The sequence below is a fragment of the Cydia splendana genome, chromosome 12 (assembly GCF_910591565.1).
Source record: "Cydia splendana chromosome 12, ilCydSple1.2, whole genome shotgun sequence".
Lineage (NCBI taxonomy): Eukaryota > Metazoa > Arthropoda > Insecta > Lepidoptera > Tortricidae > Cydia > Cydia splendana.
Genome location: NC_085971.1, coordinates 503,764 through 518,741, shown reverse-complemented (window position 1 = coordinate 518,741; position 14,978 = coordinate 503,764). Strand labels below are relative to the sequence as shown.

The following is a 14,978-nucleotide window of genomic DNA, read 5'->3' as shown; positions in this document are numbered from 1 at the left end:
TATCTCAACCCATTACAATCTGTCACTCTCAAATAGGCAAGGCAAGGCAAGGCAAGACGAAAAGAAACCTACTGAATAATGAAGACAGAAAATACTACGGATGAAAGAGATAGTATGATACACCTTGTTTGTGCTCTAGATTCATCACAAATTTATATGTAATAAGACTAATACGAGAAAAACATAATTTTGTTGATTATTAATTAATTGTAAATAACAAATTGTACCTTATTTATCTAAGTTTGGTAAATATACATATAAAAAAGTAAATCTGTTTAAGACAATTTTAAATACGCAGTTTGTACAAACCTATACCACAGTATACGAAACGTCAGTTTTGACATTGACACTTTATGTGTGATGGTAAACACCACGAGCGACCATTTCAGTTATTAGCGAAATTTTAATAAATATTTAGTTATCGGAATGGTTATAGCCATAGGTTTCGAAGGCAGTGCCAACAAGCTTGGCATTGGCATAGTGAAAGATGGGGAAATACTTGCCAACTGTCGCAGAACCTACATCACACCACCCGGTGAAGGTTAGAGTTTTGTTTACATTATTTTGTACACTTCAAACTTATTATGTTAATATTCCTATGTTTAATAGCCATCTTTGAACTTTTACACCTGTGCCTATAATCTAAAATCATTGTGAATAAGTCGATCTTTCTTAATTATTTCAAGTAACCTCTTTACTGTCAACAGGTTACTTTAGATAGTTGTAAGGTGGTTGTAAGACTTGTAAGTATTTTTTATATAGTAGCTGGCGCATGATAACTTTCATCCATCCCTTTCTATCTCACTAGAACACCACTATGTTAAAAAGTGACATTTAGTCCATCATGTTGTTATCACCCTGTAAATGCGTCTATCTTATGCCCGCAGGTTTCCTACCTAGAGAAACAGCAGAGCATCACCAACAAAACATCCATGAAGTCCTCCAAGAGGCCTTCGAGCAGTCAGGGTTGAGCCCCGCAGACATAGATGTGGTGTGCTACACCAAGGGGCCGGGCATGGGTGCTCCGTTAATGGTGTGCGCAATTGTTGCTAGGACTTGTGCTCTACTGTGGAAGAAACCTATATTGGGAGTTAACCATTGCATTGGGCGTATCCTTTTAAACATAGTACAATAAGTAAAATTATGGTGTCCTATACTATTTATTATCTGACTAACAGATTTCATTGTGTTTAAAAGTAGAATAAATATATGGGTTTAAGTCTTTTAGATACCTACAATTAGTCCACCAAACTATACTGTTAGTTGGATTAGTACCTACAGCAGGTGCAAATGTCTTTAAAAATATGTAATTAGTCATCTGTGGAGAAGGAATTCAATATAAATCTCATTTTACAATATTATGTAACACAATCCATATTAATAAAATATATGTTATGAAAAAAATCCTTGTTCTCTAATAAATCCCAAGAATAATCAATTTGAGCATAGAGAGAGAGAGAGACTCTTGACTTGTGAAAACACAGGTACTGATTGGTCTTACATTATAGTTTCATAGTATCACCATGCTCTGCCAATAGTGGCGTACAAATACTATACTAGGTACTTATAAACATAAAACATGCATTATTTCGAAATGTACAATTTGTAAATAATGCCATGATTAAAAATAGTCTATCTGAAATTTCAATGACTAATCCTTATATAATAACTCAGACATAGAGATGGGCCGCCTAATCACCAAAGCAAACAACCCAACAGTATTATATGTGAGCGGTGGCAACACACAGATCATCGCCTACTCCCGCCAGCGGTACCGGATCTTTGGAGAAACAATCGACATTGCTGTTGGCAACTGTTTAGATAGGTAAGCAAGCGAGGGGTTTTAACCAAACTAGGGCCTGTCCATAAATTACGTCATCTATTTTTGACCCCCCCCCCCCCCCCCCCCCCCTTAAAATCATCCAAAAATCATGCTTCGAATGACCCCTTTTCCTCCCTACGTCATGCTACCATCATCCGATGTCCAGACCCCCCTCCCCCAATTTGAAATTTTATGACGTAATTTATGAATAGCCCCCTATACCTATACCTATGATGGTCTCAGTATTGAGCACCTCAGGTATGCCGGTGTACACGTGCCACGCGTTCTAGCAATGTTTTTCACGCTTTGTATAAGGCACGCGTATCTTCCCGACCAGCTCACACGCACTGTTGTAGTGCCGCTTGCGAAAAACAGAACGGGAGACCTTTCTGATATTGCGAATTATCGACCCATCTCACTTGCTACTATAATGGCTAAAGTGCTTGACAGCTTGCTTAATGCACAACTACAGAGCCATATAAAGTTGCACGACGCGCAATTCGGTTTTAGGCCTAGGCTGTCAACTGAAGCGGCGATATTGTGCCTTAAGCAAGCTGTCAGGTACTACAGGGACAGAAACACGCCTGTGTACGCGTGTTTCCTGGACCTGTCAAAGGCCTTTGACCTGGTTGTTTACCACATACTGTGGGATAAACTAGCCAAATCGGGAATACCTAATGAATGCATAGTTTTGTTAAAATATTGGTATAACAATCAGGTCAATCAGGTGAGATGGGATGGGGTGCATTCAGACGAATACAAACTACTATGTGGGGTTAGGCAGGGAGGGTTAACATCTCCAACCTTGTTTAACCTTTATGTTAACGAGCTTATTGGGGGGCTCAGCAATGAGCGTGTCGGATGCTATATTTGGGAAACTTGTTTTAACAATATAAGTTACGCGGACGACATGGCGTTGCTGAGCCCCTCAGTAGGTGCGTTAAAAAAGTTGATTGCCATATGCGAGGGTTACGCTGATCAGCATGGTCTTAGGTACAATTCAATCAAAAGTGAAATACTAATTTTTAAGGCTCCAAAGTATAACTCAGAGCTAACTGTGCCTAAGATCGTGCTGGGTGGAGTACCCCTAAAAGTCGTGGGCAGCTTCAGATATCTAGGGCATATGCTCACCGGAGATCTGAAAGACGATTTGGATTTGGAGCGTGAGAGGAGGGCTATGGCGGTAAGGGGCAATATGGTTGCCCGCAGATTTGCACGGTGTAACACACAAGTAAAGTTAACGCTCTTTAGGGCATATTGTCAAACTTTTTACACGTGCAGTCTGTGGGCAACATTTACGCAGAGGGCCTATAATACGCTGAGAGTTCAGTACAACAACGTCCTGAGGATGCTGTTGAAACTGCCGAACCACTGTAGTGCCTCTGGCATGTTTGCAGAGGCGCGAGTAGATGACTTTTACGCCATTAGGCGTAAAAGAATAGCGTCTCTGCTGAAGCGCGTGCGTAGCAGTGATAACAGCCTCCTGAGGACGTTGTCCGAACGTCTGGACTGCCGCCTCACAAAATACTGGGTAGAGGTGGTGATAGGCAGGGCTAAATAACCCATCTTGCCCCGTGTTCCTCTCTGCACGCTATGTATATGTTAAGGTAGTAAATAGTAAATAGTTATAAGTTTTATGTAAGTACTAACATAGGATGTAAGTTCTTCTGGTTAGCTAACAATAATATGGATCTGTATGGTCTGAAATAAACAAATTTTATTTTTTTCATTATTTTTATACAGTTTTTTTAACATAGATGCTCCTGGAAATTACAGATAAATTGACTAATATGAAACCTCATGAAGGTATTTAAGGAACACGTCACAATCATACATACTTATTTTACTGCAAAATTTATAAGTATTTAAACCCTTACTATTTATTAGTATTTTCAGTAAAAAAATTGTATGAATGAATAACCTCACGTAAAAAGTCAGCTACTTTATGATCTTGCATGTAAACAGTCAGCTTCTTTATAATTTGATAACATTGCTATAATTTTTAGGTTTGCAAGAGTCCTAAAGCTATCTAATGCCCCGAGTCCTGGCTACAACATAGAGCAAGCTGCTAAGAAAGGGAAGAAGTATGCCCATCTGCCATACTCCGTTAAAGGTACCTATGGTATCTATGTATTTACACCCATTACCACTCAATAACAACTTGGTGGTAGCTACTGGGAATAAACCGTATCTACTGTATTCCAAATTAAACTTTCGTGAGACATTTTTTAAACTGCTTAGACGACAACGGTTTCACTCCCTTGAATTTTTAGTCGCTATAGGCGACATGTTTCGGGACCTTCGGGGGTCCTTTCTCAGGATCGAGTGCTCGCGGCGGCTGCACTTCGTGCACTGAGCGCGCCGCCCGCCTCGTCGCGCAACGAGCAGAGTAAACCGTTGTCGTCTAAACAGTTACTGTGTAATCCCGCTCAATAAATTCCAAAATCAAGCTCTTCTATGGCAATCTATAATACTCAAATGGTCAACATCATTAGCAGCTTTGATCCTTCACAGGCATGGACGTGAGCTTCTCCGGCATCCTGTCGTACATGGAGGACAAAATCGACGAGTTACTAAAAGAGTACACCCCTGAAGACCTGTGCTTCTCGCTTCAAGAGACTGTCTTCGCTATGCTGGTCGAGATCACCGAGCGCGCGATGGCACATTGTGGCTCTGATGAGGTATTAATTTTTTTTTTATTTTTACCCTTTGACTGCTAAAGACGTCAACTGACGCGCGCCGCTACAGCCCAATATCAACCTTCGTGCATTCCGATAAGGTTCACGATGACGTGCCGCGCACGATAGGCGTGGTGTTCAAAGAGTTAATTACCCCTTTACCAGGCCGCACCAGTCTGCAAGGTTTTCCTTAAAAATCAAAATGGTTGGACGTTGTTTCATATACTACATTTTCGTAGAATTGTGCTTCATAGAAAATGTTTCTCATATTATCATTTCATAGAATGATCAACTTCCAGTGCACTTACATTTTAGAAGCTGTACTTGTAGATTTTTTATAGTTCAGAAAATTAATGTTTCGAAATTCATGTCATAAAATTTCAGGTCATATATTATTATTCCTTATAATATTAAGTTTATATAAAACTTGTTTCCAAGCCTCCATATTCATATAATTTTGTTTCGCATTTTATTAAACTTAATATTTTCATTTCATAAAAGGCTCAGTAACTCAATACTTACTTTGTCAAAAATTAAATCATAGATATTTTTTTCTCCGGTAATCGCAGTTCTAACCTAACCTAACCTACTTTTCTAGCAACAGTTTGTTTCTGCGGGGGTCGCAGTTCTTACCTAACCTAACCTACTTTTCTGGCAAGTTTGTTTCCGCAGGGGTCGCTGTTCTAACCTAACCTACTTTTCTAGCAACAGTTTGTTTCTGCAGGGGTCGCAGCTCTAACCTAACCTAACCTACTTTTCTAGCAACAGTTTGTCTCTGCGGGCGTCGCAGTTCTAACCTAACCTAACCTACTTTTCTGGCAACAGTTTGTTTCCGCAGGGGTCGCAGTTCTAACCTAACATAACCTACTTTTCTAACAGCGGTTTGTTTCTGCGGTGGTCGCATTTCTAACCTAAACTAAGCTACTTTTCTGTCAACAGTTTGTTTCTGCGGGGGTCGCAGTTCTAATCTAACCTAACCTACTTTTCTAGCAACAGTTTATTTCCGCAGGGGTCGCAGTTCTAACCTAACCTAACCTACTTTTCTGGCAACAATTTTTTTCTTCGGGGTCGCAGTTCTAACCTAACCTACTTTTCTGGCAACAGTTTGTTTCTGCGGGGGTCGCAGTTCTAATATTAAAATTATTTGCATTGAGTTTCTTTTCAATAAATTTAAATGAAGTGCATAAGTTCTAAAATAATAATACATATTTGAAAAGAAAATACTCGAACTAAATATTATATTAAATAGTTCCTATGGAACAACAATCTATGAAATCTGTGTCTACGAAACAAGAATACTTACACGAAACATAATTCTACTGTTTGATAAGTTTCTAAATTTAAAAAGTTTGACAGTAATATACATTCAACTGAATTTCTGAGAAATATGTTTCAACCAAATAAATAGTCTATGAAACAATAATATTGGAACTGAAAGTATATGAACCAAATGATATATGAAATAATTTCTGAGAAACGACATTCAATGAAATTTCTGTCTGTGAAATAGGGTGACACCAATCAAAATACATATCGTTGCCTATCATGAATAGTGATACAAAACAAAATGAAATGCCATTCGACTTTAAATCTTACCTGTAAAAGATAGAATATTAAATGCAATAGCATTTAATTTTTAGTTGTACCACTGTTCATGATAAGCGTCGATATATTCCAATTAATCCTGCTTTGATGAAGTCTCGTTTCCAGAAAGTGTAATCTAATTTGAACCTTAAATCGGAATGCTAAAGTTGAAATTCTATTGGCGCGTTTGTGGTCGATAAATGTACTATACTTAATTACTTACCTACCTGGGAAAGGGTTATAGCGGAAGGTGCTTGGACTAAAACACGGCGTTGCGTGAACAAGAGATTTCCCTTGGCAGGATTGATCCTTAGGACCCAAGGATGGATTCAAGAAGTGGAGCCACCGAGATTTTTGATGTAAATTTTTAGGGTTGGGGGGGGGCTCTCAACTTGATCCTTATATCTATATCATTTAAGCTACTAGGCCAACTTTGGTATCGTTTTCTTACAAATCGGGGATGCCGAATTCATTTATGATATCAAAATGACACCATTTTGAAGTACAAACACATAAAATATGAAAAAAATACTTTTTTTAAATTCCACTTCACGCTTAAACCGCTGAACCAATTTAGTTAAAATTTGGTACAGAGATAGTTTGAGTCCCAGAGAATAACATAGCATACTTTTAATCTCAAAAATCATCCCTTAAGGGTGTGAAAAGGGAGGTGAAAATTTGTATGGGGATTCAATAACCGCTGAACCGATTTTGATAAAATTTGGTATAGAGATATTTTGAGTCCCGGGGAAGAACATTAGGATAGTTTTTATTAAAAAAAATCTGTTAAAATTGAAAAGGAAGGTGTAAGATTGTATGGGGAATCAATAACGGCTGAACCGATTTAGATGAAATCTATGTCTACGTCTTTGATTTAGTTGAAAATGATACTAAACTTGACATAGAACCTAAACTTAAACCCCCCACCTGCATCAAAAATCTGGGTGGCTCCACTTCTTATATACATTTTAGGAACACAAAGATTAATTCTGCCAAAGGAAATCTCTTATTCAGTGAACGCCGTAGTTGACCTTTTTATAGCCTGAGCACACTATTAAACGTTTTTCTTGTTTTCAGGTCCTAATAGTGGGCGGTGTGGGTTGCAACGAGCGCCTCCAACAGATGATGGGGACCATGTGCTCCGAGCGCGGCGCCGAGGTGTTCGCGACCGACGAACGCTTCTGCATCGACAACGGAGTCATGATAGCGTATGCTGGTGCCTTGGCGCACCAATCAGGGGCCAGTATGGACCTCAAAGATGCCACTATAACGCAAAGGTTTAGGACTGATGATGTGCTTGTGACTTGGAGGGATTAAAGATTTAATTTGAAAATATTTTTGATTTTTGAAGTGAAAACTTCTTTATCTACGCTCATATCATTAGTGCTCTAAAATGGGTTCAAAAACCGTAGGAAATGAACAGCATTATTACAACCAATTTTACTATGGAAACTTTCTTGTCTGTGGTAGTAGGTAAAATCTGTACTTTAATTTACATAACCTTATAGATTTTTGTAAGGTTATGAGTTTTGAATTTGGAACAGCGCTCAAAACTCAAGTGGGTCTCTATTGTAGTATCCATAGATATTAAAACAGTTATCGATACGAAACGTCAATTCAGTATGTTTTTTTAATATAAACCGCACGACATTTGATTTCGGGTGATATGAGAATAGGGACTTCATTCGTTTGTCTATATTAATAAAAAAAAAAACATTCGAAATTCGAATTGCCGCCATTACTATTGTCATTTGTTTGTTAGATTTTTTGCTGTTACGAAAGTAAAATTGGAAAAAGTTGTTTGTTTTTTACATTTTAGTTGAAAATATGAGTAGTAGTGACTCCGAAAATGATATGAACACTCCGCCGGATATCGTAAATGCAGCCACGATTGCAGCAAATAACTTGTTGCCAGAAAAATCGAGAGCCAAATATGAGAAGGCGTACAAAGATTTTTTAGATTGGAGAGTGGACAAACGCACGACTTCAATGTCCGAGAACGTATTATTAGCGTACTTTGAAGATTTATCAAAGAAATTCAGTTCTGCCAGCCTGTGGACCATTTATTCAATGGTCAAAAGCACGCTAAACATCAAGCACCAAGTGGATATTTCCAAATATTTTAAATTGACTACTTTTCTTAAGCGGAAATCGGAAGGATATAAAGCGAAAAAAGCTAAAACTTTTTCACCCGAAGAAATAAATAAGTTTTTAAATGAGGCACCAGATCAATTATATCTGCAGTCAAAGGTAACTTACGTAGTTTGTTTTAAGTATTGTATGGAATTTTAAAGAATTTAAGTTCATGTATATTCGAAGTTTTCTATAAATATACATAATTATATCTTAGCACATTGAGATCTAATGACAATTTGATATTGTTTCAGGTGGCACTAATATTTGGAGTTATGGGTGCTTGCCGTCGACAAGAACTTTATAATCTACAGTTTAGTGATGTCCAAATTTTTTATAAAACCATTTTAGTGACTGTCCGTAATACAAAAACAAAAACGGATCGTACTTTCACAGTAACTGGAAGTTTCTGTGACCTGTGTAAAAAATACATGGAATTGCGTCCGAAAACATGCTCAACGTCCAATTTTTTTGTAAATTACTCAGCTGGGAAATGCACTAACCAAAAGATTGGCATCAATAAGTTTGGAGCTTTGGGAAAAACCATAGCAAATTATTTGAATCTTCCGGATCCTGAGATGTACACAGGGCACTGCTTCCGCAGGACATCGGCCACTTTGCTGGTAGATGCAGGCGGTGATATAACAACTTTGAAACGCCACGGGGGCTGGAGGTCCACTGCAGTTGCCGAAGGGTATATTGACGAATCAATGAAAAATAAGGTTAACGTGTCAAACTAGATACTAAATTCGATTCAAAATAAAGAAATCATAAATATAAACATGCCATCAAGCTCTTCAACTTCAAACCAAGACCCTCCCACTACAATACAACCAGGACCATTAAATATAACCCATTGTTCCAATGTAAATGTCAATTACAACTATTACAATAAATAATTTGATTCTGTATTTGGTCTAATTTATTTTTACTTGCATTATATTAATATCTATAGTCTAATAGGTATTTTACAGTAAGCACTAGTAGCAATGCAGGTAATTTCCCTACGGTTTCTGAACCCATCTTAGAGTACTAATGATATATGTGTAGATAAAGTAGTGTATGCAACTGTACATAATTAGGCCTTAAAACACTCGTGTGATCCTATTATGAAACTCGCTGACGCTCGTTTCATAAAACCACACTCGTGTTTTAAGACCTCTCATTATGTACCAGTTGCATAAACTACTATTAGCGGCGCTGTGCACTTTTTGAGGTGGGGAAAAAATGATAAATTTGAGACAGCGTAACGCGCGGCGAAAATGTATGCCCGAGCCTGCTGTTTCGTTTTTATTCACCAAAGAACTTTAGTCATAATGTATCATAATCAGGTCAATTATTTAAAACTGGACTTTTATATTAAGCAATAAAGCTCAATGTTCAGAATCTTGTACGGGCTGAAATACGAGGATCTCACAGTTACATTCTAACTTTATAGTACTCAAATATAATTCAATAAAGCTACATCTTGATGAAATCGCTAATAAAAGTGAACTAAAAGTGAAGTGAAGTAATAAAAGTTACTGGTGAATAAAACTCAAAATATCATGACCTATTTAGATGCGAGGTCCGCAAGGTAACTTTACAATTTCTATTCGAATTTTAAACAATTAACGCTACAAATTTGAATTTCGAATTTTAAACAAGCTCACTGACCAGCAATTTCGGAACTAGTTTTTCAATAGAAAGGAGGATGGGTCAATTATACATAGTGCTGCAGACATTTTGGACTAGTCATTGAGTTTTCACTTGTGTCGGCACTCCCGGGGTGCAACCCGTTGTTTTTTTTATTGACAATAGGGTTGTTCAATTCGGATAGAGTCACACTAAGCCAACTCTGCATGGCATTTGCAATTGTGATGTCATTTTCTATGAAAATTTCTGTTAACACTTTTGTTTGAAAACATGGATTAAGAAAACGAGTTAAGTTATAAAAACTTTTATTAAATCAACCATCTTTGTTCTTAGGAACATACTGGCAACACAGGACCTCGCGCGCTTAATAATAATAGAAACAAGGAAATACATTCATTATTGCGATTTAAAGTTCACATTGCTACTAATCTATGACTAAGTGGCTAAAATTATTATGGGTGTTAGAAATTACGCAATATTGAACACTACTACTTTGAAAAACATTATGGAAATAGATTCTCTGCATTAAGGTTTTATGGCCCCAAAGCTTCTTGTTAAAAAAAAATTTCAACCAATTTTATGTAGAAATTAAACAATCCGTTGTGTTCACAAAATCCCTTAAATGCGATTAAAAACTTAACAATGATTATTCTCCTTAAATAAATAATGCAAACTCTGTGATAAAATACTTGACAATTCAGCAAAATAAATGGTATGTCTATATTTACATTGATTATGTATTTCAGCTGTAACAACTAGAATAAATATTTTTAATTAATGCATTTAAGCTAGGATCAATTTAATACCAAAAAAGATTAAAACAAAATTAAGAGACTGTTTAGGATAAAAAGCTTGCAACTTTGCACCAACTTGGCAGTGATACTCTATGGGAGCACCATACTTAACATAGAACTTGGCATGAAACCTAGTATAATCAGCATCTACTTATTACTTTATCAAAAGTAGAAATATTTTTAAAATCTGCTACATTCTCAAGAAACTTATGTAAACAGTATGGGATTTTAAAATATATTCCACTTGACATTAACCATTTTGAATCCCCATTAAATTCTAAAACAGTTTGAAAGCTTATTTCGACAACACTAGTTTAGCAATTTACCAAGAATTAAGTAATATCAATTTAAATATGAATTACTTCATATCAATCCGTATCATAATATACAATCTTTATACCATTCATAATGCAAACTAACACAGGATAATATACAGTTGAATTACACCAGAATTAGTTTTTACCCAGAAGAAACAATATTACCCAAATGAAAAACCTCATTGAATTGTTGCTGTACTTTTTAACCCTTTAAATGCCATGTATAGACGTACACACACTATGGAGTGTGCGTCGTGTCATCATGAACCTTGTCAGAATGCATGAACGTGGATATGGGTCTGTAGTTGCATGCGTCCGTTGACATCTTTTTAAAAAATAATATCATTCTTAAACAAAGCACAGAAAAAGGGTAAGGAAATAAATGTTAGATAATAGCCAGATTGCTCTATTACACACTTATCATAGTACCTAGCAGTTGATATCATTTGAGGTATCTAACAACTTATGATAACTGTTTTTACAATTCATAGCATATATTACACAGTTTTTGCAATTTGCACATTTTTATCATTACAACACATCCTCAATTGTAGACTAACATATTGTCTTCCCAAGCTACTAACGATACTTGTACTTAGACTACATTGTCTGTTTGTCTGTCTGTACTTCACACATGTGAACCTCATAAACTGCTTCCATGAAGTCCTGTGTACATGATTATCCAAGTGACCTGAAAAAACACAATCTGTATTAAAACACAATCCACAAATGATTCTATTTTTGTTGTATATTCATAATGTAGCACAGAAACTAGTCTGATTTTGCTAGTAAGAAACTAGTAAAATAAACAGTGTAATTTGAATCAATACTGGTATATAATATATAATTGAAAGTTTGAAACAACAAAATGCATGTCTGATCCAATTATTTAATTTCCAATGAAATTTATTAGTAGTAGAGGATAATAAGCACTGACTCGGACAAAACACCTATAAAATAATAATATTATGACTAGAAGCTCACCAAAAACCCAGCAAAAGACGTCATGAATCCTTCCTTGGTGATTTCCCACATACCACCATACTCCTCTTCATCTATGTTTTGAAAATTGCTCACATAAAAATATATTACTGCAGCATTCACTAACACAAATCTGAAAAGATAAGAACAAACATAGAAGTTAATAGAACAAACATAGAACTTTTCAGTTCAAGATAAGTTACCTTACCTAGAACTGAAAAGATATCAATGTTTGTAGACAAATATATAAATTATAAAAAAGAATTGTAGCATAAATTATACAGTTAATTAATAGGATATCATTAAACCAATTAAATACACGCTAATAAATTTATCTGAGTAATTACTTACAGCAATAAACCCAGGAATCCTTTCAAGGGGAGCAACCCCCAACACAAGCCCAAAATTATGCCGATGGCTTGTCGCATCCAGTAAATAACGTCGAGGAACTCCTCCTAAAACATTTCATTTACATTATAGGACATCGTTAGCTTATTTTTTGTCACAAATGTACAAATCCCGTGACCGAATTCTAACCTTATCGGGCCATTCCGCGTTCGCTTCAAAAGCTTTCCTCCAAACAGATTCTGTTACTTTCCCTTTGTTGGCACTGTCAGAAGATTTGTTTTTAGCGGACATTGTATTATCAGACTGTTATACTCTCGTTTTAAGTTAAAATACACTTCATTAGTCTAATCAATAATTGCTCGTAAAATGTTACACGTCACTGTGACATTGACATAACAACTTGACAAGTTTGTAGTAAGAGTTGTCAGGGAAAAAAATAATTAATACACTCGGTGCAAACTGTTTGCGTACGTTAAGGCGTGTACTTGCGCTATAGTTCGTTTTTTAGCATTAGAAATAAGGTAAACAATCTTGATGTGTCTTTTAATTGAAAAACACATTTTAAAAATAAGTTACGACAAATATGTAACAATTATGAATCTAATACGATCATTTATATTATTCTGCTTTCATAAGTATTAGTTACTGATTTTTAAAAAGCGTTTTTCAATTAAAAGACATGTTAAGATCGCTTACCTTCTTTCAAGTTCTTTCTAATGCTAAAAAAAAACCGGGCAAGTGCGAGTCGGACTCGCGCACAAAGGGTTCCGTACTATATATAATGAAAAAAAAAACGGAAAAAAATGCAAAAAAAACGGTCACCCATCCAAGTACTGACCACGCCCGACGTTGCTTAACTTTGGTCAAAAATCACGTTTGTTGTATGGGAGCCCCATTTAAATCTTTATTTTATTCTGTTTTTAGTATTTGTTGTTATAGCGGCAACAGAAATACATCATCTGTGAAAATTTCAACTGTCTAGCTATCACGGTTCGTGAGATACAGCCTGGTGACAGACAGACGGACAGCGAAGTCTTAGTAATAGGGTCCCGTTTTACCTTTTGGGTACGGAACCCTAAAAAACGAACTATAGACATAGTTTCTCCAGTTACGCATTTTTATAAATATACTTGGTCAAGCAAATCTTGTCAGTAGAAAAAGGCGGCAAATTTAAAAAATGTAGGCGCGAAGGGTTATCGTTCCATAGAAAATTTGAATTTCGCAACTTTTTCTACTGACAAGATTTGCTTGACCAGCTACAGTAGTGTGACTATAATTGGTCAAACCAATTTGTCAGTCAGTAAGAACCAGGAAAACTATAATCATCCTTTTCTTTTGGGTGCTAGTACTAGTGTACGTAAGACGAAGATAGTATGATTCTCTCTGTTTATGATTGAAATGAGACAGTCTTTTGACAAACTATACTTAAAAATAAAACAAATCAAAAAATATTACATAATCAAGCAAATCTTGTCAGTAGAAAAAGGCGCGAAATTCTAATTTTCTATGGGACGATAACCCTTCGCGCCTACATTTTTTAAATTTGCCGCCTTTTTTTACTGCCAAGATTTGCTTGACCAAGTTTAAAATAATTCGATTTGTTACTAGTTTAATTGTATACAATAAATAATAGGTACTTGAAAAGTCAGGATGGTGTACTTTCCATTCCAAGAGGTGATTTTTTTCTTCTTTAACCATAACTAGGTACTTTATACCATAACTAACGACTTACTTATATTAATTTTAATTTATTTCGTAAAAATGCACCCCATCTTTATTTAATATTATAAACCATCATGCACCATATTTACCTAATCTGTAGATCTTTTTGTTGATTTTGTTACCTTTTGGGTACGGAACCCTAAAAAACGAACTATAGACATAGTTTCTCCAGTTACGCATTTTTATAAATATACTTTATAAAAATGCCTAGTGATCATTGCACCCGATGGTCTCATCGGAAGATCAGCGTTGGGAGTAGCCATCACCATGCCATGCCATGTGGTTCTCGCCTCAAACTGTCTCTTTCGTGGCACTTTCTCCTTCCTATATTTTGTGTTATTTCCTCTGTGTTTGTGCTTATGAATAAATTATTTCTATTTCTATTCTATAAAGGCGGGAGTAGCTCTGTCTGTTACCTCTTCACGCTAAAATCGCTAAACAATTTTAGATGAAATTTGGTATGGAGATAATTGGGCTGACCCCAGCCCAGGGAAGGACGGGAGAATTTTCATAACATTCTACGTCGTAGATTTATAGTTCTTGTATTGTAACATGGACAGGTTTCCGCAACTCGACGACTGGAACCTATTTCACGTGATGGGGGTAGGGGGTAGAGGCTAGTAGACAGTTAGGTATATATTTGGAATGGACCAAGTATAGAACAAAGTTTTTACAGTATGTATAAACCAATGTTGTAGACGTTGTAGTTACATATAGATGGTCAAGCAAATCTTGTCAGTAGAAAATGGCGCGTAATTCAAATTTTCTATGAGACGATATCCCTTCGCGCCTACATTTTTCAAAGGACTACGCGTCAAAATTGCCCCAAAACCAACACAGTTGAAGGCTCCTCTTCACGTTGGGCCAACTCCAACGCCAACGAGGGACGCAGCCATGCGGTAGAATGAGATAGCAATATCACTTGCTCCCTCTAACGCATAAATGCGTCCCTCGTTGGCGTTGG

The 14,978-nt window shown here is 36.4% G+C and overlaps 2 protein-coding genes across 2 annotated transcripts; one reads left to right on the top strand and one right to left on the bottom strand.

The window, feature by feature from the left end:
* The first annotated feature begins 361 nt into the window (after positions 1-361).
* On the top strand, positions 362-7,417 carry LOC134795750 (tRNA N6-adenosine threonylcarbamoyltransferase). The gene is made up of 6 exons (XM_063767687.1): positions 362-541; positions 888-1,109; positions 1,675-1,825; positions 3,829-3,935; positions 4,337-4,503; positions 7,162-7,417. The coding sequence occupies exons 1-6, from the start codon at positions 427-429 to the stop codon at positions 7,399-7,401; spliced, it is 1,002 nt and encodes a 333-aa protein (XP_063623757.1). The 5' UTR covers positions 362-426; the 3' UTR covers positions 7,402-7,417.
* A 2,732-nt stretch (positions 7,418-10,149) lies between these two features.
* Positions 10,150-12,699, bottom strand: LOC134795749 (GEL complex subunit OPTI). The gene is made up of 4 exons (XM_063767686.1): positions 12,482-12,699; positions 12,296-12,399; positions 11,948-12,077; positions 10,150-11,654 (listed from the first exon to the last, which is right to left on the bottom strand). The coding sequence occupies exons 1-4, from the start codon at positions 12,581-12,583 to the stop codon at positions 11,607-11,609; spliced, it is 384 nt and encodes a 127-aa protein (XP_063623756.1). The 5' UTR covers positions 12,584-12,699; the 3' UTR covers positions 10,150-11,606.
* Between the last annotated feature and the right edge of the window lie 2,279 nt (positions 12,700-14,978).